The 23,351-nt window shown below is 41.8% G+C and overlaps 2 protein-coding genes across 4 annotated transcripts in view; one reads left to right on the top strand and one right to left on the bottom strand.

Moving 5' to 3' along the window:
• ranbp10 (RAN binding protein 10) overlaps positions 1-3,563 on the bottom strand; it is a 66,012-nt gene extending 62,449 nt beyond the window's left edge. Inside the window, exon 1 of the mRNA XM_061822272.1 lies at positions 3,154-3,563. Within this exon, the coding sequence (XP_061678256.1) occupies positions 3,154-3,352 (199 nt within the window). The 5' untranslated portion in view covers positions 3,353-3,563. The remainder of the gene's footprint in view (positions 1-3,153) is intronic.
• Positions 3,564-8,898: 5,335 nt separating this feature from the next.
• Positions 8,899-22,948, top strand: nutf2 (nuclear transport factor 2). 3 transcript variants are annotated; one of them, XM_061823444.1, is made up of 6 exons: positions 8,899-9,267; positions 9,785-9,908; positions 13,934-14,043; positions 19,118-19,189; positions 20,356-20,454; positions 22,254-22,948. In XM_061823444.1, the coding sequence occupies exons 3-6, from the start codon at positions 13,945-13,947 to the stop codon at positions 22,365-22,367; spliced, it is 384 nt and encodes a 127-aa protein (XP_061679428.1). In that variant the 5' UTR covers positions 8,899-9,267; positions 9,785-9,908; positions 13,934-13,944; the 3' UTR covers positions 22,368-22,948. The 3 variants fall into 3 exon arrangements, with proteins under 3 accessions (XP_061679428.1, XP_061679427.1, XP_061679426.1); XM_061823443.1 differs by lacking the exon at positions 9,785-9,908 and having other exon boundaries at positions 8,911-9,267; XM_061823442.1 differs by lacking the exons at positions 8,899-9,267; positions 9,785-9,908 and adding an exon at positions 9,490-9,726.
• Positions 22,949-23,351: the final 403 nt, after the last annotated feature.

Here is a 23,351-nt window from a genome sequence, read left to right as displayed (position 1 = left end):
ATTCTACAGAGAGGTCTCAACTATTTCAAGCAAGGACATGTACAGGGAATTAAGATTTTGGACGGAGCAGGACGCACTGTCAGAGTTACAGCGATACATTGGCGATCGATGCAAAAAAGTTTGATGCCTCACAAACTTCATATTGAAATCCAACAGGATAAAACTGTGGAATCGTACTGCTCATGTAAAGCAGGGTGGGTGAGTACTTTATACTTGGAAAGATCACCAGTAATATCATTGTAGTCTTTATAATTGAGTAGGTGTACTCATTTGACTTGTCTCGTAATCGAACCCAGTACTCTGTCTGAAAAGTCCGATGTGATACAAATAGGCAAATAGACATTTCTCTTGCATGACATCGCGCATTCACGTATCATTAACCCGACTCTTCGGCATAAAACATGACACACTTCATTCAGCAGGTCAGTGATACACTAACAAAGTGAAAGTTGTTCTCCTGCAATGTATAAAGCACTGATAATAATTCAATCAAACTCAGAGAAGATACTTCTCCCTCAGTTACCTTCGAACATACAGCCTTGTGTTTGTTGATATTGTCCACATTTTCCTGTACATGCGCTCTTCCGCGAGCCTTAATCCACGGTAGCCCCTTCGTCAACTGTGTTTTAGCCGTTGGAAAATGAATCAACGGCGCTCCTTGTAACCTAGCAGGATATCTTTCATCAGAATTGCACGTTACCCAAGCGCATCTGAGGACCATTTGCTTCGTAACATTAACTTTTCCAAGCGCACGCTACTGACAACCAGCATTGCTTGTGGGACAATGTGGCGAGAGGGACATGTCAAGCCAGGGGTTAAGATAATGCAGCTGTCTGATTGGCTATTATTGTACGAGTGACTGACAGGTTAGAAAGGTCCATTGGATACCGTCTGATTCTCCCGGGAGTATCAGAGAACCATCCCCAAACCTATGGCGTGAGGTGGCCGCCAATAAAACGAGAGCTCAAACTACGTACAAACGAGCTGAAAAACTGAAACGGTAAAAATAATACTGTGGGGCATAAATTATTGTGGGCATAATGCTCACTCACTTTTGCAAAATCACCTCTCACTTTCTGATTTCCACGCTCGCTTCCACTCTCTTTGTTCTTGATTCTGATTTCTGCACTCTCTCAGCCTCGCTCTCGATTATTCACTGAGCTACACCTGCTTTGGTTTTACCGGGGATGACCTCACATATTAGGACGTGACGAGATGATCACCAATCACTACCTACCTGGGTTCAACATTACATCTGCCTTGCTGCATAAATGGAGGAGGACCATTTGTCACATTAAGTGTACAAAAGCAACAATATTTGGTAGATGACAAAATGAAAGCCTACCATTTTATCCAGATGCCACAGCTACACATAGTGCAAAGTTTGGCTTAAAAACACACTGTACCCAAAGCATTCATAGACAAAATGCATGACTCTACATCTTTCTACTGTAACTGTGCTCGATTAGGTTTGCATGCAAGGAGAGTTCAAAGTTCACTCTTATTTGTCTTGACGCCGCTGTCTAGCTGGAACAGAAAAAAATTGACTTTGGTTAAAATAGCATCCAAACTACAAGGGTGAGGGAGTAGGACAGTAGCTGGACCAACTGGCAAGGAAATTTCTAAAAGAGGTCTATCATTTTATCATCCCGAAACACTTTTGGAATAAATTAATTGAACTTTTCATAAACATTGTATCACAAATATCTCAACCATAACATGTTTTGAATAAATGTAATCGAGATCAAATCACCGTATTAATAACAAGGTGTATACTTCAACATAAAAACATATGCATAGCGCATGCTTCAATCTAAAGTGTGAGATAAATTTAATCAGATCGTGCTTCAGCCAAAATTTGCATGATATAATAAGTAGATGATATCCTTTTCTGCATGACAGCCTGGATTTGAACAAATGTAAGGCTTCTAGCTGATATACACAAACACAAGGACATTTATCAGATATATAACTTGTGAAACAGCATAAATTACAGTGTATCCTCTTCTTCCATTCATATTTCAGAGGTGAAAAAAGAATTATGTCTAAATAGATGCCTCCTGTCTTGATGTTTGATCTAATAAAAAAAATGCAAAGCCTTTGAGGATGCCTTCATAGAAATAAAATAGTTAACTCTATTTAATAAAAATAAAATATATTCTACATATCTGGATGGCCGAATGATTCTACTGCAACTGAGGATGCCTTCATAGAAATAAAATAGTTAACTCTATTTAATAAAAATAAAATATATTCTACATATCTGGATGGCCGAATGATTCTACTGCAACTACTTTCCGTATAAGGCAAACGTCGACGATCATATTGACAAGATCGGTGCATTTGGCCTTGATGCGCAGAGGCCTCCACCTTGGCAGCAGCTGTTGAAAACGAGCTGGTTCCCTGTAAAGAGGCATCAGACTGTTGTTGCGCTCGGGACACATTTGGATTCAACTGAATTTGGGCCGTTTGTCTCATGAAGCACGTCGTTCAGCTAATTTGCGATTTTAAACAACGCTGTCAATAATTCTATTTTGAGTGTTAGTTCGTGACAAAAGAAAAACAAAACGTTCCACTCAGTGCTGTCGTGTTAAAGTTTAACATGTATGGTTCGTATCCATCTTGTGGCCCATTTATCCTCCCATCTTAGCGTAACACTTCACGTTAGTCACAAGTCAAAACTAGATTCGGAAATGTTGGTTAGCCACTCGGCTAACTACCGTGCTTGCATAAGTGATAGCTGTTAGCTATAGCTTGTAAATACCATCATAGCCCCTAATATTAGTGTACATCACAAATTGTATCTTTGATCCACAAGTACAAGCTCGAGAGTGCGTCTAATAACACTGTCATGTCACCGCAAACAAAATAGCCAACGCTATTAGTGATAAATAAGAAAGGAAGCCGTGTTGACTAAGTGTGAATTTCAATATTGTTATTGTGTGGTCGAGTTGAGTGAGTTCACCTTTTGGACATTTGTCTGCCCGTTTAAGAGGCAAGGGCAGAAAGGATTTTTTTTGACTGGATTCACCACTTACACCTTCAATATGGTTAAAGAGTGAAAGACATAACCTTCGTGACAAATACGAGCTCGAGTACTCTTTTGTGTGGCTTACGTTACTACTCCACACAGCACAAAGGCAAATCTCTCACCTTTGTAATGGACCCTCAGGTTGTTTTGTGACAGCCCAATATAGCTGTATTTATCCTTGGGACTCCATGATCGGGGTAAAGGGGTCTCTTCCTCGTTCACGGCCGGATAAAGCCGCTTGAGCCGCTCATTCAGCTCGTGTTCTTGGTAATTAAAAACAGGATCACCCAACGACAGGCTCCCCGTACCAAGATCTGCCATTTTTGGCTTGTGGCTTGTCTCTTGATGTCCGTTTCTTTCTTTCCAAAGCCCCGTGTCACTCCACTGGAAATGTACGCTGAAAGTGAGAGGGACTGTGAGGAGAAAATAGCAGCGCTATGACATCCCGGGTTAAGCAGTAGAATGTAGTCACTGTAGGCTATAATAGTCCACTGTGGGTAATGTAGTTTTCAACTACGCTCTTTCATCAGAACATTTCCAGAAAAGACTACACTGCTTCGCCGCCGCCCACCGAGGGGTCCTTCACTACCGGGGTGCCCAGAAAGATGTGGTTTTTCTAATTATATGGGTAAAGCATTTTCTGCGCACTTTTATCCAGGTTTACTTTACAAATATGCCCTTTCGTATTAGATGTGTAAATCAAATGAAGTTTTATACCATGAGAAATATTTGTAATACAAACGTTGGCGTAATAATGCATACATTACAGAAATTAAAAGACAGGTATGGCATGTCATCCCATAATAAAACTTGCCATAGCTTTAAAGTGACCAGGTTGTAAGTGATCTAAGTGGCTCTTTGTGTTATTTTTATTTCAGTCATTCTCCAAGCCGCTTATCCTCACACATTTCAAACCTAAAAATATTGCGATATTCGTTGCAGTTGTAAATTTTTAGCTGCTCTTTTTATTTTTGTGTCATATTCCTCGTATCCATTCTCTCTTTTAAAAAATGGACTAGGTTTGGGTTGTTTTGAGAGCTTCTTTCCTGTTGAAATTATTCAGGCGCGTCGTGGTCTAAAATATGTGGGTCCTTTTACTCTCTGTCGCTGTGGTAACCTGTGACTATTGTGTGTTTGACCTAAGCAGAACAATAAGGTTCACTGGGAATGAACAAGAACTTTCAAATTTTCAATCAAGTCTTTTGGTTTTCATTTGAGAGAGTGTGAGAGTGGAGAGATTAATTTTGTGTCTCAGTATTGCTCTCAAACACACACACAAGATGACTCTCCTCTGGCATCAAAGACATAAAAGGATGAGAGGTTGCTAATGTCCAAGAATCAATGTAGAGAAACACATGGAACATGATACTATTGCTGAAAAGCTGTGTGCTTGAGCTCCCCACAAGGCTAAACAAGATATTTGAATACAGTAGAACAGCTCTACTGTCATTATAGTATACAGTAATGGGATTTAATGTGTCCATCTTTCTGTGCAAAAGAAAACACAAAAAGACTGTATTATAGTAAACAAATAACCAAAAAAAGAACACAAAAGAGACCCATCAATACATTAATCTGTAGTAACATCAACTCATAGTAGATTGCACAAACCATGAGTAAAGTACAGTCAGTTTATAGTATTGTCCAAAGTGTTTGGTTCCAGTTTAGTAAAACTGAATGTACTTGTTTTATTGTCCTGAATTTCCCACCTGAAGGCAGCAGTTCAAAGCGGGAGTCACTGGGATGGCAAGTGTCCCATCGTTTTTCAACAGATTTGTGCAGTTCTTGCAGGGAAGGAAGAGGTCAGGTGATGAGCTTTTGGGCCGTTTTATTTCCCCTATGGAGCACAATTCCCTCAACCGCTGTGAAGCTGCTGCACCTCACACACACAGTGCAGTGTGTGAAGATGCTCACACTGAGAACCTGGAGAAGGATACTATAAGTCTCTGAGTGATGATTTTTTTTTTTTTTTTATTTCTCCTGGGTACTCTGAAAAAGTGTGGACTGTGCCCTGCCTTTTTCAAAAGTTTTGTGTTCATACTCCTGTTCAAATCCCGCTGTGGACTCCCAGGAAGTCGAATTCTGCCATCTTTCCAAGTGAGGAGTAACGGTAGAATGTCCGGTTATCTTTGATGTACAGTACTGTATTCAGGAGCAGGTTGTTGTCTCTGTCTGGACCATAAGGTACGAGGTAGAGCAGTTGGCAGCACTCATCTCCCTTAGAGATGAGTCCCATCACTGTGGTCTCACTTCCTGACCACACTCTCCATTGCTCTGTATTGTTGACCCCAACTATTTGAAGTCATCCAGCCTCGCTATCTCTTCTCCCTGGAGCTTCACTCCTCCTCCACCCCTCTCATTCACGCACATATATTCAGTTTTACTTTGGCTCATCTTCATTCCTCTCCTTTCCAGTGCATACCTCCATCTTTATAATTGTTCCTCCGCCGGCTCTCTGCTTTCACTGCAGATCACAATATCATCTGTGAACATCATAGTCGAAGGGGATTCCAGTCTAACCTCATCTTTCAGCCTATCCATTACTACCGCAAACGGGAAGGGGCTCAGCACAGATCCCTGATGCAGTCCCACCTCCACCTTAAATTCTTCTGACATACCAACGGCACACCTCACCACTGTTCTGCTGCCCTCATACATATCCTGAACTATTCTAACATATTTCGCCGCCACACCAGACTTGCGCATGCAGTACCACAGCTCCTCTCTTGATACTCTGTCATACTCTGTCATTCATGTGAATATGCAATATGGAAATCCCAGATCCTGTTTGACCAATACTTTATGAGGAAGGATGGTATTGAATGCAGAGTTGCTGTCCACAAAGAGCAACCAAACATACAGTAGCTCCCTTGCTGCTCCAGGTGAGACAGTGCATCATGGAGGGCCATGGATACAGCAGCATCTAGACTTGTTGCTTCTATAGTAGTGATGGCAGTTTGACACAAAGGGTTCGGTATATCCTTCAAACCTTGAATCAAATTACACATGACAACTCCTTCAAGGCTTGCTTCAAATCACAAATCATTATAAGCAGCAACTGCTTCATTGCCTGAATGAACAATCTAACTGTTTTTTGCGGTCCAAAAAGGTACTAAAATTTGGAATTATTGGGGTGTGGAGGTAGTTTGGGAAATACTGATTTTCCACTGCATTATAGCATGACCTTTTTCCATAACCATGTTACATTTTTGCAGCTTAATGATGCACTCAAACGAATGGATAATGGATAAAAGGCTTATTTATTAAGGATCTGTTGCTCAGATTAGTCTCACAAAACTAAAACGGCTATCAAATAATTAAGCATCAAAGAACTCGACTGACACACAGGAAGAAATCAAACAAACAGGGCATCTGAGAGCATGTTGCCTAGCGCCTATGCTACAAGCATAATACTGCACCTCGACTGAGGACATAGAGATATGCGCAGATATGCAGGTGGAAGAGCATTAATTGATCTTGTATATTAGGGTCTTAGCTTTGATTTCCAGAACAAACTGTGACTTTTTTACTACTCGTTTTTATATTTATAGGATAACCTTATTCCTCCACTCTCATCAGTTCTGAATAAGAAAACATTTTTCATGCATGCCAGCATCAGCTGTTCCTTGTGAGTGGGTGTATGTATATATCCATCCATCCATCCATCCATCCATCCATCCATCCATCCATCCATCCATTTCAAGTCAAGGGTCAATATAATGAGGTATGTTCAAATACAATAAAATTTTACGTGAACCCGTCATTCAGCCATCACAACACTAATCAAATAATTTCCTGGCCTGTGTCCCATTTATAATGATTTGAATCCATGGGCAGTTATTAGTAGAATTACTGAATGGATCAGTACACATCTACTTATAAATGTCCTTCCATTTCATCACTATTTCAGACACTATTAAATAATACCTGATAAATTATTCTACTGTACCCATCCATTATCTGAGCTCCTTATCCTCGCGAGGGTCGGCAGAGTCCTGGAGGCAATCCCAGCTGTCATCGGGCAGGAGGCAGGGTCCACCCTGAACTGGTTGCATGCCAATTGTAGGGCACACGGGGGCAGACAACAGTCGCACTCACAATCACATATAGGGGCAATTCAGAGTGCCCATTTAATACATGTCCTTGGAATGACACTAAAGAACATGCAAACTCCATACAGTCGGGGCCAGGATTTGAACCCCGGTTTTCAAAACTGTGAGACCAAAGCTCCAACTAGTTGCATCACCATGCTGCCTGTATATATGTGAGAATAATGAATAAATGTGAAAATTCTACCAAATTATTTGTATAATACATTATAATATAGTATTTTTAAAAATCTAAACAAAGGGGATTTTTTTCAACATTAGTTCTTTAAAGTGGGACTGACAGCCCTATAAACATTCTAAAATAGATATTGTAATGAAAATTACATATAACAGTATTCACTTCAATGTCTATACGAAAAAAAAAGTGAGTGAAGAGCGCGTCATCCATGCACAAAGTTGCACAATTGAGTGTCCCTCGACATCCAAGTGGTCGCCATATTAGTCGCGTCCTCTGTCCTTGACGTCATCATCACTGCCGCCGTTGAAAACGCCCAGTGCCTGCTATTATGGAAGCCGAACAACGGAGATATTCGCATTTTTCCGACGCCCTTTCCGACACCGAAACTCTTTTCAAAAAGGACAACACCACACAACCAAGTGAAGTAACCGGGGCAAAAAGGCTATTGTTTCGAACCCTCAGGGCAATATTACACTATTGTTTCGAGCCATATTCAGATGATATGCGATCACGGCCAAACCGCATCCTCGTCCAATCCACTTCTGCGGAGATGAGCCATTGCGGCTCATCGCAGCCGGCTGGTGTGGCTCATGACAGAGCCGAGCGGTGCTGCTTTAGGGGGGTGCTCGCAGTCGAGCCGGGGTGCTTTATGCACGCACGCGACTGAGTAACGGATTCTCGCCAGGGTTCTTCAGAGCCGTCCCCGTCGCAAAGCCCGACGCGCAGCCTTCGCGGAAGCTGTAACCACCGAACACAGCACCTCAGCAGGTGTGGCTGAGTTTTGGAGCCCTGGTGGCATATAAGGAGGAGGTGGAGCTGAGCTATGTTGCTTTTAGGGGTATGTTCAAAGTCACTGCAGTATGCGATGAAAACTATTGAGACATTGTTGGCTGGGCGATTCGCACATTGACACATTTCATACGTGGATCTTTTCCTACGTTATGAGAGAGACCGATTACGTGGTCCGCCCCAAACTATTATTTTTTTTTTGGAGCTGTATACACACCTACATGTTATTTGGAACCCACGAAGCTCTCGTCCTCTGCACCCGTGCAATCCATTTTTCACAACGAACAGGGTCTCTTTCAAACTTATGAAGGGTAATTGCATTCTCCTGCGTGTTCAAGCAATGTCTAGCAATGCAATGAGCCGGCATTTTGGCTAACACGAAGGAACAACGACCTACCTTCCCGGAGGTAAAAACTAATGGAAACAAACGAGTCCACGAGGGAGCGCCGCTGTCCTGTACGTCACTTCCTGCTTCTTCTCAAAACCAAATCCCTGAGAGGATTTTCATGGCGGGAGTTACAAAAAGCTGTATACGTCAAAATCATGTTTTGTGGTGGAAAAAACACATGGGACCATATTGGATGTGGGTTTTTAATTAATAATATACTAAAAATCATCCATTTGACGACACTTGACTTTTAAGGAACAAATATTGCGGTCCCACCCGCTTCAGATCTAATTGGGGTCAATGTGGCCTGCAAACTAAAATTAGTTTGACAACGCTGCTTTAAATACACAGAAGCTTTTCTTTTCGTCAGATCTATGTGTTAATCAATGCTTCAAATCATTACTTAACTTTCAAAACAATTTTGCCCCAGGTGGTTCGGTGCTTCAAAAAAACCTTGGTTTGCCCAGAATACTTCAATTTGCATCCAAAGTCTGTCGGCAAACTAGTGGGTTCAAAACCAGCGGGGACGGAGTGATGTGACCCCGGACTGAAATGAATAATGGATTGAGTTGCTCTCTTTTGTTGCGATTCATACTATCTGATCGTGTGTATCTCCCCCCATCGACTTTTAACGTGGCATCGCGTTGTCGTTGTTCGTTTGAAATAATACAATCCCCACAATACAGCGGGCCAAATGACGAACCCTTTCAGCACGTAGTTCCTCGTACGTAAAAGTCGTACTGTGTCGTCTGATCCGGCAGGAGTGTAGGAGGTAAGCATTGATCTTTATTTAAATCGAGCTCTTGTGGAAACATTGAAATCAGATACGTGAAAACAAAAGCAATTGTTAAACGTGTCAGTGACTCGAATTTGTGATAAATTACTTCTTGAGATCGGCACTCCCATGTATGTCGGTTAGCTAGCCAGTACCATGTTGCCGTGTGCTCCAACCCAATGAATACGGTACATCAACGCTCTAGGAAAGTGTATTAATAGAACCAGGCACATGACTTCATAAACTACACAGTTATGATACCGCATGGGTAAACCGTGGCTTGGGACAATACTGTGTTTATGCTAAAATAGCGTGTTACACCGTTGTCTAGGAGGCTCACGAGCAAAATGGGAGGACGTTATAGCTAACTGCCTGTATACTGACATGTGCCATGAACGTTAAAAATAACCTCATCCTTTGTCCTTACTGACATGTATGTGACAGGAGAAGTCCTCGGTAAGACGCCTTTTATTCAGCATTATCTTCAACTATCGTGTCCACCATTGTATTGCAGCAAAATATGCTGTGCATGGAAGTATTATACAAGTGGACGACTGGCTGTCCTGCGTGCGTAATGAAACACTGATGTGTCACGGATGTTCGTTTATCAAGATTATAGGAACTTCATCGTTCATAACGTAAGAAAAATAACATTACAGAGCATGTTGATGATCAGAGGAGAAATACTGTTCATTGAGCTATAATAGAATAGCTAAATCAAGAAATGTACTGACAACACTTGGCTTATTGGTTTGTGTATTGGTACAATCGGTGGTGGTATATTATTTTGTGTGTATTTAAAATTATCTTCAAACTTGCATGCATATATATATATATATATATATATATATATATATATATATATATATATACACACACACAGTTGAAGCCAGACGTTTACATACACTGTGCAAAAACACTTAATTTTTTTGTCTCACTGTCTCAAGTCAAATCAAACCAAACCACTCCTGTTTCAGGTCAGTTCGGGTGACCAAAATAATTTAATCTTATTAAATGGCATAATAATGAGAGAGATAATTTCATGGAGAATTTTATTATTTTCTTTGAGGTAAAAAGTTTACATACACAAAAAGTACGATGTCTTTAGAGAACGCAGAGAAGCTCAGATGAAGAGGTCAGGGCTTTGGAAGCTCCTTACAGGTTAACTGAGAAACACGTGAGTTATTTGACTGCACACCGAGGGATGTATTTAAGGCCATGCCAAACACCCTGCTCCCTTGTTTGCAATCATGGGAAAATGAAAAGAAATCATCAAGACAGTCGGAGAAAGAACCATGGCACTCCACGTCTGGCTCATCCTTGGGTGCAATTTCCAGATGCTTGAAGGTGCAGCCTTCATCTGTTTGAACAATTATATGCAAGTATAGAAATCATGGGAATGTCCAGCCATCATAGCACACAGAAAGGAGGATCTCTGTGTCCCAGAAATGAACGTGTTTTGATCCGAAATGTGTGAATCACCTTCAGAACAAAAGCAAAAGACACTGTGCAGATCTTGGATGAAGCTGGTAAAAGTCTTTTTATCCACAGTGAAACGAATCCTGCACCAAAATGGGCTGAAAGGCCACTTACCGAGAATGATGCCATTACTCTTAAAAAAGACAATTACTGTTGGAAAAAACACACTAAGACTAAGATCTTAATTTCTGGAGACATGTCCTGTCATCTGCTAAAACTGTAGTGGAGTTGTTTGGCCATAATGACCAATGTTGCATCTGGAGGAAAAAGGGGGAAGGACCTAAGAACAACATACCAGCGGTGAAGCATGGAGATGGCAGCTTCATGCTGTAGGCCTGATTTGCTGCAGCAGGAACTGGAACACTTCATAAAATAGATGGCATCATGAAGAAAGAAAATACATAAATATATTAAGGAAACAGCAGCATGGTGGCTCAGCTCGTAAAGCATAGACCTCAGTTATGAGGAACCGGGTTTGATCTCGGCTCCGCCTGTATGGAGTTTGCATGTTCTCCCCGTGCCTGCATGGGTTTTCTCCGTGCATTCCGATTTACTCCCACTTTCCTATAACATGCAACATTAATTGGACACTCTAAATTGCCCATAGGTGTGATTGTGAGTGCAACCGTTTGTCTCTATGTGCCCTGCGATTGGCTGGCGACCAGTTCAGGTTGTACCCCGCCTCCTGCCCGTTGACAGCTGGGATAGGCTCCAGTACTCCCCATGATCCTTGTAAGGATAAGCGGCAAAAGAAAATGGATGAATGGATATTAAGGTAACATCACAAGACATCAGCCAGGAAGCTAAAACTTGGGTGCAAAGGGGTTTTCCAAATGGATAATGCCAAAATAGGTAAAAAGTAGCTCGAGGATAACAAAGCCAATGTCATGGAGTGGTCATCGGAAACAAAGCCCTGAGCTGAATGTCATTGAAAATTTGTGGGCAGATCAGAAAAGGTGTGTGGGAGCAGGGCAACTGATAAACCTAACTCAGTTACAACATTCTGCCACGAAGAATGAGCCAGGTTTTCCATCAGAGTACTGTTAGAAGCTTCTGGAAGGACACTCAAAAATGTTTGACCCAAGTCATGGAGTTCAAAGGAAATGCTACTCGATACTAAGGAAGTGAATGTAAATGTTTGACCGTGAACAAAATAAAATTCTCTCATGATTTTTGCCATTTAACAAAATGAAATAATTTTGGTGATCCCGACTTACCTGAAATAGGAGAGGCTCCATCTGATTTGACTTCAGACTGAGAGATGAAAAAAAATGGCAGTGTATGCAAACCTCTGGGTTCAATCGTACATACAAACATAAATTTCATAAAGAACAGATTGCATGCTCTGACAGTGTTGAATAAAACTGCATTATTTGGTAAGTTCTGTTTTTTTACAGAATATATGCAAATCAGTTGCCTTTTGGTGAAATTTGCAATTTGGACTCAAAATACTTTCTTTTACTTAAATTGGAAAACATAGATCAGATGAGTTCGCAATCACTGACGTCATAGGTTGCTTCGCACTTCTTGAACGTTGCCAGCTTGTGGTAACCATACTTTAGCTCAGTTAAAGCTATCTAAATGTCGCCTGCTACTTTAATGAATCAATCATTGCTTATTTTTTCACCGTGTGTAAGAGTACAACTTCCAGATTGGGAACTGTTTTCTCCTAGTCGAAGATAGCTGGGATAGGCTCCGGCAGGATCCCACGATGCTTGTTGAGAATAAGTGGCTCAGATAATAGATGGCTGTCCAAGCTAATTCAAGCACTAGTGACGTTTAAGTGTAGTTCAGTAATCCAACAACAAGAGTCAAATGACCTCACACATCTTCTATTGGGTTTCCTCATCAAGGCTGTTAATACAAAGTAAGCCTGCCTGCCTCATAGCCATGGCAAGCGCATGCTTCTCTTGTTTACAACTAGACAGAAAAAAACAGCTTTCATGTATTTATATTTTTCTGGAAATGTCTGCCCAAACTTGCGTATCTTATACCTTCGGAAAGCACATTCTAATGAATTTTTCAACTCAGTACTCGAATGATTTCACTGTGTACTTTTTAACTCAGACTCAAATATTTTTGGGGAGCACTACTTTTTACTTTACATTTTACTTTATTTACATCACATTATTGTCAAGTAACAATACTCTTACATAAGTACAGTACTTGGCTACTCTACCCACCTCTGAAAGGTACATTCTCTATTGCTACTCTTACGTTTAAGTAACATTTTTGCTTATCAGATCAGCCTGTGTGGTATTAGGTGCACTGGAATTTGTATTTTCACACTGAGGTTCTGCGGGTCTTGGCCTTGGTTGTGGTCCCAGTGGAAATACCGATGCATACGTAACATTGCAGACAAGCTGATCTGCGAGTACAGCTTGTATTAATGAAGAAACGCACTACAATTGTCTATTTTCCAGGTGTTAAATGTATTAAAGGATAGAGCGATGTTAAGGATTATGACACAGAATGAACTAACTTCAAATTCCTAAATGAGAAATTAAAACAGAAAAATATTTTACTTAATATTTTCCTGGAGGATGCATTTGGGATTAGTCTTTGAGATGGGTAAAATAAAAAAATAAGTGAGAAACAATGATTTTTGTCAATTTTCCAGAATAACAGCACTTCAAAAGGAGGATGCAATTCATTCATTTCTCAAAAAATATTAACAAGAAATGCTTTATTCATCTATTTATGCCAGTGCGGCATCGTGAAAGACAGAACAAGTGCTTTTCTGTGTGATGGAGTGCAAATGATTTGTTTCTATGTACGATTGGCTGGCAACCAGTTCAAGGTGTACCCTGCCTCCTGTCCAAAGATAGCTGGGATAGGCTCCAGCACCCCCACAACCCTTGTGAGGATAAGGAGCTCAGATAATGGATGGATACAGTAGTTCTTTATCAGATATTATTTAATAGTGTCTGAAATAGTGATGAAATGGAAGGACATTTATAAGTAGATGTGTACTGATCCATTCAGTAATTCTACTAATAACTGCCCATGGATTCAAATCATTATGAATGGGACACAGGCCAGGAAATTATTTGATTAGTGTCGTGATGGCTGAATGAATAAAATTTTATTGTATTTGAACATACCTCATTATATTGACCCTTGACCATTTCACACAGCCTGTTTATAATCCTTTTTGCTTCCTTTTCTCTTGTGTCCCATGCAGTGTTATTCAGAATGCAGGACTCGCCATTGTGGGAGCAGATAGGGACTGGCTTTGTGCGGCACTACTACCAGTTATTCCAAAGTTATAGAGCAAAACTTGCTGATCTCTATGTGAGTATGACTTTAACTTCATCAAGACAACTGGAGAGAGGAAAGGGCGGAGGGGCAACTTGTACCACACAGTGCACACAGTTTTTTGTAATTGTGAGTTCATCAGCTGATGATGATAGTTGATTACAAATAGTTTTAATTTGGCTCCATAAAATAGATCTAATCTATACAGTGAAGAAAATGAGTATTTGAACACCCTGCTATATTGCAAGTTCTCCCACTTAGAAATCATGGAGGGGTCTGAAATTTTCATCGTAGGTGCATGTCCACTCTGAGAGAAATAATCTAAAAAGAAAAATCCTGAAATCACAATGTAGGATTTTTATTTTTATGATTTATTAGTGTGATATAGCTGCAAATAAGGATTTGAACACCTGTCTATCAGCTAGAATTTTGACCCTCAAAGACCTCTTTGTCCGCCTTTAAAAGTTCACCTCCACTCCATTTATTATCCCGAATCAGATGCACCTGTGTGAGGTCGTTAGCTGCATAGACACCTGTCCACCCCATACAATCAGTAAGACTCAAACTTTTAACATGGCCAAGACCAAAAAGCTGTTCAAAAACACCAGAGACAAAATTGTACAACTCCACACGGCTGGAAAGGGCTACAGAGAAATTGCCAAGCAGCTTGGTTAAAAAAGGTCCACTGTTGGAGGAATCATTAGAAAATGGAAGAAGCTAAACATGACGGTCAATCTCAATTGGAGTGGGGCCACATGCAAGATATCCCCCTGTGGGGTCTCAATGATCCTTGGAAAAGGTGAGGAATCAGCCCAGGACGACACGACAGGACTTGGTCAAGGACCTGAAAAAAGCTGGGACCACTGTTTCCAAGGTGACTGTTGGTAATACACTGAGACGTCACGGTTTAAAATCATGCATGGCACGGAAGCTTCCCCTGCTTAAACCAGCACATGTCAAGTCCTTTCTCAAGTTTGCCAATGACCATTTGAATGATACAGAGGAGTCATGGGAGAAAGTTTTGTGGTCAGATGATACAAAACGTGTTTGGAGGAAGATGAATGATGAGTTCCATCCCAAGAACACCATCCCCACTGTGAAGCATGGGAGTGGTAGCATCATGTTCAGGGGTGCTTTCCTCCACATGGGACAGGACAACTGCGCTGTATTAAGGTGAGGATGACCGCAGCCATGTATTGTGAGATTTTGGGGAACAACCTCTTTCTCTCAGTCAGAGCATTGAAAATGTGTCGTGGCTGGGTCTTTCAACATGACAATGACCTGAAGAACACAGCCAGGAAAACCAAGGAGGAGCTCAGTAAGAAGCATATCAAGGTTCTGGTGTGGCCTCGCTAAAACTCTGTTTCTCAGTGACAGCCCAGTAACCTATCGGATCTAGAGATCGAGCAGATCTTGTCGAGGAGTGGGCCAAAATCCCTTTTGCAGCGTGTGCAAACCTGGTAAACAACTACAGGAAACGTTTGACCTCTAATTGCAAACAAAGGCTACTGAACCAAAATATTAACATTGGTTTTCTCAGGTGTTCAAATACTTATTTGCAGCTGTATCACACAAATAAATCGTTAAACAAATCAAACCTTGTGATTTCTGGATTTTTCTTTTTAGATTATCTCTCACTGTGGACATGCACCTACAATGAAAATTTCAGACACCTCTATGAGTTATAGTGGAAAACTTGTAATATAATATAGGATGTTCAAATACTTATTTTCTTCACTGGATCCAAATAAGGATTTGGTACAACATGGAAATTAATATGAATTCCCATTAAAAAGTGACCAATGCTTAAACACAAAATAAAATTAGTTACTTACTGGCGTTTCTTGAGAAATGATATGCAGTCAGCATGATAGCTACAAGTACCTACTGTATGCTGAAGACAGTTTGGATCATTGTCACTTTTTACAGCTTCATCCATTCATCCATCCATTATCTACCGCTTTTCCGGGTCGGGTCGCGGGGGAAGTAGCTTCAGCTGGGATACCCAGACTTAACTTTCCTCAGCCACTTCTTCCATCTCTTCCGGAGAGATCCTGAGGCGTTCCCAAGCCAGCCGAGAGACATAGTCTCTCCAGTGTGTCCTGGGTTGTCCTTGGGGATCTCTTTCCAGTGGGACATACCCGGAACACCTCACCAGGGAAGCGTCCGGGAGGCATCTGAATCAGATGCCCTAGCCACCTCATCTGGCTCCTCTCAATGCGGAGGAGTAGCGGCTTGACACTGAGCCCCTCCCGGATGACCGAGCTTCTCACCCTATCTCTAAGGCCACTAAACCGGACACCCTTTACGCCTCGGCTGCACCTAGAAATTCTGTCCATGAAAATTATGAACAAAATCGTGACAAAGGGCAGCCTTGGTGGAGTCCAAATCTCACCGGAAACGAATCCGACTTAGTGCCGGCAATGCGGCCCAAACTCTGACAGTGGTCGTATGGATCCTGAACAGCTCGCATCAGGGGATTCTGTACCCCATCCTCCCAAAGAACCCCTCACAGGAACACTGTTGAATGCCTTCTCCAAGTCCACAAAACACATGTAGACTTGTTGGGCGAACTCCCATGCACCCTCGAGGATCCTGCCAAGGGTGTAGAGCTGGTTCACTGTTCCACGGCCAAGACGAAAACCACATTGCTCCTCCTGAATCTGAGCCTCGACTTCCCGATTGACCCTCCTCTCCAGTATTTTCCCCGTCGACTCACAACATCCCGAGTCGAGGTCAGCAGCGCCCCGTCCCCATTATACACAGTGTTGACGGTGCACTGCTTTCCCCTCCTTAGACGCCGGACAGTGGACCAGAATTTCCTCGAAGCCGTCTTGAAGTCATTCTCCTTGGCCTCACCGAACTCCTCCCATGCCCAGGTTTTTGCCTCAGTGACCACGAAGCTGCATTCCGCTTGGCCAGGCGGTACTTATCAGCTGCCTCAGGAGTTCCACAGGCCAGAAATCCCCGATTAGTACTCCTTCTTCAGCTTGACAGCATCCCCCACTGTTGGTGTCCACCAACGTGTTTGTGGGTTGCCGCCACGACAGGCACCGACCACCTTTCGGCCACAGCTCCAGTTGGCCACCTCGGCAATGGAGGCGTGGAACATCGTCCACTCGGACACAATGTCCCCCGCCTCTTTTGGGACGTGAGCAAAGTTCTTCCGGAGGTGGGAGTTGAAATTCCTTCTGACAGGGGAATCTGCCAGCCCTTCCCAGCAGACCCCCACAATACGTTTGTGCCTGCCACATCGGACTGGGATCTTCCCGCAGCATTGGAGCCAACTCACCGCCAGGTGGTGATCATTTGACAGCTCCGCCCATCTCTTCTCCCAAGTGTCCAAGACATGCGGTCGCAAATCCGATCACACGACCACAAAGCCGATCATCGAAATGCAACCTAGGGTGTCCTGGTGCCAGGTGGACATGTCAACACCCTTATGCCTGAACATTGTGTTTGTTATGGACAATCCGTGATGAGCACAGAAGTCCAGTAACATAACACAACTCGAGTTCTGATCGGGGGGCGTTTTTCCCCAATCACGTCCTTCCAGGTCTCACTGTCATTGCTCACATGGGCATTGAAGTCACGTAATGATGGGGGTGCTCTCCAGAACTCCCTCTAAGGACTCCAAAAAGGGTGGGTACTCTGCACTGATGTTTGGCGCATAAGCACATACAACACTCAGAACCTGTCCCCCTACCTGCAGGCAGAAGGAGGCTCTCCTCTCATTCACCAGGGTAAACCCCAACATACAGGCCCCGAGCTGGGGGCTAATAAGTATACCCTCACCTGCTCAGCGTCTCTCCTTGTGGGCAACTCCTGAGTGGAAACAGAGTCCATCCCCTTTCACGAGGAGTGGTGCCAGAGCCCGAGCGGTGCGTATAGGCGAGTCCAACTATATCTTGTCGGTACTTCTCGACCTCATGCACCAACTCTGGCTCCTTCCCTGCCAAAGAGGTGACATTCCATATCCCTAGAGCAAATTTCTGTAGCTGGGGATCAGATCGCCAAGATCCCATTTGGCCACTGCCCAGGTAACATTTCTCCTGACCCCTATGGCCCCTTTCACAGGTAGTAAGCCCATGGGGGGGGGGGGCTATTTTAGCCTTTCGGGCTGTGCCTGGCCGAGCCCCGTAGGTGCAGGCCCGGCCACCAGGTGCTCGCCTTCGAGTCCCACCTCCAGGCCTGGCTCCAGATGGGGGGACCCCAGTGACCCGCGTCTGGGCAAAGAAAACCAAGATCCAATTTTTGTAGTCATCATGGGGGTTTTGGAGTCATACTTTGTCTGGTCCCTCACCTTGGACCTGTTTGCCATGGGTGAAACTACCAGGGGCATGAATCCCTAGATAACGTAGCTCCTAGGATCATCGGGACACACAAACCCCTCCACCACGATAAGGTTCATTCAAGTAATTATTTATTTTTCATTTGTTGTTATAAAATGAATAACCAACTGATTATTTTGATGAAAAATACTGCAAGCCAAAAGAAAATGGCGTATCACTGTGCAAAAACAAAAAAATAATAGTCTATAGACTTTATATATATATAAGGTACGAAAAAACTATTTTTCTTGTACTGTGAACACCAAAGCTTTTTTTTTTTTAATTGTTGTTAATTTGCATCTCCATTGGCTGCCAAAAGTGTTCATCAAACCTACTTTTGTGAGTGAAAATTCACAAAATCATCAAGACAAGCCATTTGCTTCTCTGCTTTAATAAACTCAAGTATGGTATAACTATTGCTCATGAAGGGAAGTTTGTTTGAGCTAATGATTGATTGACAAAGTACTTTTACAGCATCTGATTGATTGCATGCAGTTCAAAATCAGGCAGGTGAATTATTTTTTAAAACCAAATTGATTCGCCTTGTTGAATTCAACATTTTAGATGTACAAGGGACTCATAAAAAATTGTGCTATTTGTAAAATCAAAATTTGTAGGGATTTGAGTTTATTCTTGAGTTTTACAGTGATTTTAATCGGTTTATATATTTTTTTACTCAAAAATATTCAAAGCAATCATTTTACACTGATTTTCAACTTGTTGAAAATTTTATGGTATAGTTTAAATGTGAGTTTCTGAACTACCTGTCTCCCACACAGATTGCTGAGTCAATGCTAACCTGGGAGGGAGAAAAAATTTGCGGAAAGGAGGCAATTACCAAGAAACTCCTTGTAAGTTTATCTGCTTAAAATGTATACATTGAGGATGTTGCTTGCGTGGCTGCTGATGTTGTGATTTTTACTGTGTACCATCCAACACGAGCACACTATAATATAATGTATCAATGTAGCTTCACTCATAATTAATGGCAAATAGTGAATTTGTATGGTGCTCAAATAGAAATAAATAAAAACGAAGGACATGCTATCCATGTTTAAAAACTTACTTTAACAACATGACCCAACTCTTGCTCTGTAAGTCTGTGTGACTCCCAATCAACCACTTCATAGTAATCCTCAAAAGCTGAATCTGGGCTACCAGAGTCTTCTTTTCTTTCTGAACTCAATACCACTTTTGAAAGTCTCCCTCTGTAAACACTGACATCCTAATTTGGCCTCGTTTCCCAAGCCACAAGTATGACCACAGTTTGCTGTTTCTCCTTTATTTCTATTGAGTTTACATAAACACACTATAGCAATGGCTGTATTTGGGCTCGCCATTGCCTTGACAACACTTCTCCCAAGTGTCCAAGACATCCGGTCGCAAATCCGATCACACGACCACAAAGCCGATCACCGAAATGCGACCTAGGATGTCCTGGTGCCAGGTGGACATGTCAACACTGACTTCTGTAATGTGAATAACATGGACTTAGTATAAAAGTGTCAATTTAATTTCAAAAAACATCTTGCGTTTTGTCATCCATGTGTCCAGAAAAGCGGCCTCTGACATCTACTTCTGTTTGACCCATTTTTATATCTGCTTTGTCCATATTTGGCTAAGACTGCCCCCTTTTCTATGATTGCTTGCCTCCGTAGAGAAGACCCAACCCTCACTACTTGTGAGAGCTCGAGTTTATGCGGAGAGCTAGGCAAACATCTTCACTCGTGATGTAGCTAAGGTCAAGAAATTCGAACGACCTGATTACAGGCATCTTGGCAGAAAAACATCTCGAACTCAGGAATGCGCAAATGATTTGAATTAATTTTTCACTTTCACTGAGGCACAATAGAACCAATATAACATCTCCAATTTTAGAAAAGTTGGTAAAATATTTGATCTTTAATCATGTGAATCTACATATTTTGCATTATAGATTGGGCTTGCAGTACAAATGATTGACTTCCTGAGTGACATTGATCTCAACTGTATTTTGTATTGTCTGTATGTGAGATAGAATCTGGGCATCAAAAAAATTGGGCACACTATCACAGCACAGGACCACCAGCCAACCACGGACGGCTGCATCCTGAGTATGGTTGTAGGACAATTAAAAGTAAGTGGAGCTACAAATGTAAAGTTATCGTTGTACCCATACTTTTAAAGGTCTACTGACATCCATATATACATTTTAAATGAGATATTATTATGAAAACTGCATGCAATGGTATTCACTTCAATGTCTGTACGAAAAAAAAATGAGTGGAATTCATGTCATTCATGCGCAAAGTTGCGGAAGTCTCACTCAACGTCCCGGTGGCGGCCATATTGCCTGCAACATAATTTGTGGATGACACACTGGGACAGTCGCCATAGAAAACACATAGTGGGACCTAGTATGGGAGAGGAACAAGAGAGATTTTCAGATTTTTCTAAGGCCCTTCTGGACTGAAGCTCATTTCGAATTAGAGAACATCTCACAATCAAGTGAAGTGACCGGGGCAATATTCACCTATCGTTTCGAGGCATATTTAGATGATATGCGGAACTAAATATATGCCACCAGGATTTAAATTAAAAATTCCACTGAAAATATTATGTTATAAAATTCACATTTTCAATAGCTATATTTCAGTTTAACTTTTCAATGTTAACAAATTTTCCATATGAAAAAATTCAACCTTCAAAATTCAAACTCAATATTTTCAGTCTGAGATTCAACTGGCTACAATTTGCCGTCTGAAATTCACCATCTAAATTCAGTGTTAAGAAGACCTGAAGTAACCCTGCCTTCTTAACACTGAATTTAGACACTGAATTTCAGACACCGAATTGTAGCCAGTTAAATTGCAGACAGCGGAGGCACATATTTACTTCCGTACGGATCAATTCTAACTAACAACAGAATCCCACACATGTATGACAGAATGTAGCGTACTCAGGAGGACCCATGCCGGGCGAAGTAACTACTTTAGTGGTGTCCAGAAACCATTGGCCGGTGGGGGGGGCTCCTTTCTCCTCCCGCAAGTGGCCAAACCACCTCCCCGCCTGATCCACCTCCACGTCGGGGCTAACGCCTGCCCTGGCGACCACATGCCGGCCCCCGCGGCAACGACCACACGCCACCCCGGCGCCGATTAACAACGCTGCTGCTGCCGGCGATGAACAACACCGGACCCGCGCACATCGACACATTTAGCACCCCTGACTTACGTACTTTATTCAATTATTGTGACACGGATCTTTTGTTACCTTCTGAGAGAAGGATTACGCGCCCCCCCAACTATTATTTTTTTTTAAATAGCTCTATACACACCTACCTGTCATTTAGAACCCACAAAGCTCTTGTCCTTTGTAGCTGCGCAATCCATTTTTCATGACAAACTGGGTGTTTTGGAAAAGTGTGAAGAGTGAATCCATCCTCCCAAGTGTTCGAACAAAATCCAGCAATACAATGAGCCTGCATTTTGGCTAACACGATGAAAAAAAAAACTATTTTTCTCCAGTACAGTAGGTATAAACCGATATAAACACTTGACCCCGCGACTGCAAAAAACGTCATTTCCTGTTTCCTCTCAAACACAAATACCTTGAGAGGATTTTCATGGCGGGAGATGCAAAAATTCATATGACATGACGTTTGGTGAAAAAATGAATGGGTCCATTCCAGCTCTTTTTTTTTTTTTTTTAGTTATTAAAAACATACTAAAAATCATGGTTCACGTGTCAGTAGCCCTTTAAATAAGCTTGTCAAAAAACAAATGGACTATAGACATTTTTCTATAATTTACTGTCTATATTTGTGAGGGAAAAGGGTATTTATCAACTACCAATGTTGTGCTGAATATATGTATCAGTATAACAGGTCCAACTGGTATGCTGATGGATGTGTCAATAGCTGTTATTTGTTTGCAGGCTGACAACGATCAAGTCATGGGTTTTCATCAAATTTTCCTCCTGAGGGAAATAAACTCTGCCTGGGTGTGCACCAATGAAATGTTTAGGCTGGCTATTCACAACTTTGCCTAAATAATTCTTCTACTCTGGTGGGCATGGGGAGTCAAAGTGGTGGAGGGAAGAGAAGAGTGGCCCTTGGAGAGATTGGAGGAAGCTCATGCCTTCCCTCCTGCTGTCTGCTTTAGCTTGTTTGACAAATGTGAACATCGGAAGCTAACTGTCAATCACTAAGCCTAATTGATCCAAGAGAGTACAAATGCGACTCTTTTCTTTCTCTGCTGACATTGGCAAACCTATCGAACACCACCCAAGACACTCACTTTGCGCCATGCCTCTAGTTCATTCGATGAATTGTTTGACTTTCAGCTAGTTTCAGATCAAGCTTGGCTCAGTTCAGTTCAGCATCATGTCAGGTGTAGATGCCACTAGAATCGCTCTACCTTTCTTTAGGATGTGTGATAACATTTTTAATCTTTCTTTATTCAATGCTTCATTACCATACCACCAAAGACTCATTCAAGACAATGTTGAAGTTTGCTGTTGTTCTGCATTATCTTCCTCCAACAGTCTTGCTTTCTTCCACAGAAATGTTTTGCCAATTTACATGGATAAAGCCACAACTCCCAATAAAATCCAGACTTTCTTTTTCATAATGCTGTGGGCTCATCACTAATGTAAACTGCACTTCTTTTGAATGCAAGCTGAGTTTTGAATATGTTTTTCTAATGTTAATGGTGTGAATTGTTATAGAGTATTGGGGACAAACCTGAAATGACCTGAATATTTGCATTTAAATTATAGCTTTTGTATGGAAACAAGGTAGGCTGCATACTATAACATTATGTGCAGAATGGCAGTTTACAGTATATAGCAAGTGTGTGAACCCTTTGAATGACTTGGATTTTTCCATACTGTAAACTGGTTGTAAAATACAGTTGTGTGCCATTTTAGTGGATACTTACCAAACTTTATTTTTCTCTTCAACATAGAGTGTCCCCATGGGAATAATCACTGATATCAAAACACTATACAGTAATTACATTTTCTGTGGTTCAT

The sequence above is a fragment of the Syngnathoides biaculeatus genome, chromosome 6 (assembly GCF_019802595.1).
Source record: "Syngnathoides biaculeatus isolate LvHL_M chromosome 6, ASM1980259v1, whole genome shotgun sequence".
NCBI classification, from domain to species: domain Eukaryota; kingdom Metazoa; phylum Chordata; class Actinopteri; order Syngnathiformes; family Syngnathidae; genus Syngnathoides; species Syngnathoides biaculeatus.
Note: the sequence above shows the minus strand (reverse complement) of the source record. Positions and strands in the feature narration are given on the sequence as shown.